Genomic DNA, 2,376 nt, shown 5'->3' with positions numbered 1-2,376 from the left:
TAATGTTCCTTTCCTTTCTCTTTCTTCATTTATTATTATTTATTTTGTACCACAAATTTCAAAAAAAAAATTCTTTTAAAATTTCATGTCGAGTTAAATTAACTCATAGGAGTATAAAATTTGAACGAAAAGAGTAGCAAGTTATAATAGTGCATATTTGCTACTACTTGAGAACACCATAAGGATAAATATTACTTATTATCTTCTAGTATTATATTATTCATCATACAAATTCAGATCTCCATTAAAATACGGAACAAATAAGGCTTATCACAAATCCAAATCTCTTTTTAAAAATGCTCCTTGACAAAAAAAAAGGATCTATTTCCAAACTACCACTCTTCACTTTCTACTAACTAATAAAAGTACAAAACTACTTGTACTACTATTACAATATGATTTCATCATTTTTTTTTTTGGTACTCTTTAACTCATCTCATCATGAAAGAGACTCCTCATCAAAAAAAACTTAAATAACTATACCCTAAATTTCTCGAACTCTTTAAAAATATCAACAAATACATGTTAAATTCGCTAAAACGAATGTGTTTTTACAGAACTCGATACGGATACGACATCAAAAATAAAAAATCTGCGCAACTTAGACTCTATCAATTTAGGTATCGCATTGATTTGCCGTAAACATTCGATACCAAAAAATATTTACTTCATGAGGTAGCAGAAGTAGAAGAAGAAGCTGCAACAGCAGACACAGACACAGATTTATTTTGTGATTGGGAAATCCAATCTAACCATCTTTTTACTGCTCCTTTCCTTTCTCTTTCTCTTTCTTCATTACTTCTAAACCTACTCATCCCTGTCATTTCAGACACACTTCTCTCATTTATTACTCTTCTGCCACTCCCCTCTCCTCCTTCAATCTCATCCCTCCGTTTTCTCGACCCCGAATATCTACGGCTGTCGCTCAATATCATCTCTGACCGCAAATACAACATATCACAGGCCTCCACATCACTCCACCTGTACTGTGCCGCAGTCCCCTGGGGCAGCGTACTGGCCAACGGCGGCGGCGGCTCATGATCACCGGATATTATTATCCGGTGCTCCAGCCGCCGTTCTCCTGGATCCTTGTGATTGTTATTCAACAGCAACATTCCGTCTTTTCTTGCTAAAGATGAAATGGAGCAAGTGTTTGTGGACTTGCTTTTCTTCCTGTGGAAATTCCAACTGTCCAATGACATTCTCCTGTTAAGAAAAGACGGCCTCTCCTGTTGTCTTGGTGTCTCCACAATTATCTGCAATGAAGATGACGAGCATGTACCTCGTTCTCCAGCTGAAGAGTGTCTAATGCAAGTCGAAGAAGCAGATTTTTCTTTTATAGGGGAGGAGGACACGGACGAAGTAGATTTTCTCTCAGAAGTGGTGTGTGAGATAAGAAGAATGTCTTCAGGATGAACTTGATAACGACACAGAGGACAAGTAGAGTGAGCGTCGAGCCAAGTATCCACACACTCAACGTGAAATGCGTGTTTACATTTAGGTAACAACCTGAGAATTTCACTTGGTTCGAATTTATTCAAGCAAACAGCACATTCAAGTCCTTCAACAGCTTTCTGTCCTCTAAGTGAACCAAACCGGAAAATGGGTAAGGATTCAATGACCTTCCTATCAATGCCTGAGTTTTTCCTGAAGCTAGACGAATGCAGAGTGTTGCCACTGGAGATGCCGGAGGCAGTGGCCATGGTTCCGAAAGGACCCTTCTTACAATGCTTTGCGTATAACAGCAACAAGAATGTGATCGACAAAATTGTTGTGAGAATGGCTATTACTATTGCTATGCTAGGCCGGAATGGGGAATCTCGAGATCTATTTGGTGCTGGTGGCGGTGGTGGTGGTGGAGGTGGAGCAATTTCTGCATAACTTGTTGTAGCTATGACAGTAACGAAGAAGAAGAAGAAAAGGAGGAAAAGTAAATGAACATTGAAAATGCCCATATGATAAGGAAGAAGAAATTTGTGTTTAATTTTTTAGATTTTTGATTTTCAAGAATACTTTCGAATGTGTATATAATAGTGGGTTTAAGGAGACGGGGTTTTAGAGAAAAATAGAATAAATTTGAAAGGTCTCGATCTCTCGGGTTCGAGATCAAAAAATATTAGCTAATTCTTTTTTTTTTTTTTTTTTTGTAATCTTAGTGGATAGAGCTATTTCATATTTGTTGCTGGTTAGAAGTTATAGATATCTAGTAAATTTATTTAAGGTGAGAAAAAACAAACATCATAATAATTTCTCCCTTCGTTTTATTTTTTGTGTCACTTTTTGATCGAGTACAAAGTTGAAGAAATGAGTGATGGCTTTATAAAATTAATAAAAATAAGAATATTATCATTAAATAATTATTAAATAAAGAAAGAT

General features: G+C 36.2%; 1 protein-coding gene across 1 annotated transcript; it reads right to left on the bottom strand.

Annotated features, from left to right (window-relative positions):
* Nucleotides 1-267: 267 nt before the first annotated feature.
* LOC107877713 (RING-H2 finger protein ATL43) lies at nt 268-2,370 on the bottom strand. Its single transcript, XM_016724410.2, has one exon. The coding sequence runs from the start codon at nt 1,953-1,955 to the stop codon at nt 669-671; it is 1,287 nt and encodes a 428-aa protein (XP_016579896.2). The 5' UTR covers nt 1,956-2,370; the 3' UTR covers nt 268-668.
* Between the last annotated feature and the right edge of the window lie 6 nt (nt 2,371-2,376).

Source organism: Capsicum annuum, chromosome 7 (genome assembly GCF_002878395.1).
Source record: "Capsicum annuum cultivar UCD-10X-F1 chromosome 7, UCD10Xv1.1, whole genome shotgun sequence".
NCBI lineage: Eukaryota > Viridiplantae > Streptophyta > Magnoliopsida > Solanales > Solanaceae > Capsicum > Capsicum annuum.
Note: the sequence above shows the minus strand (reverse complement) of the source record. Positions and strands in the feature narration are given on the sequence as shown.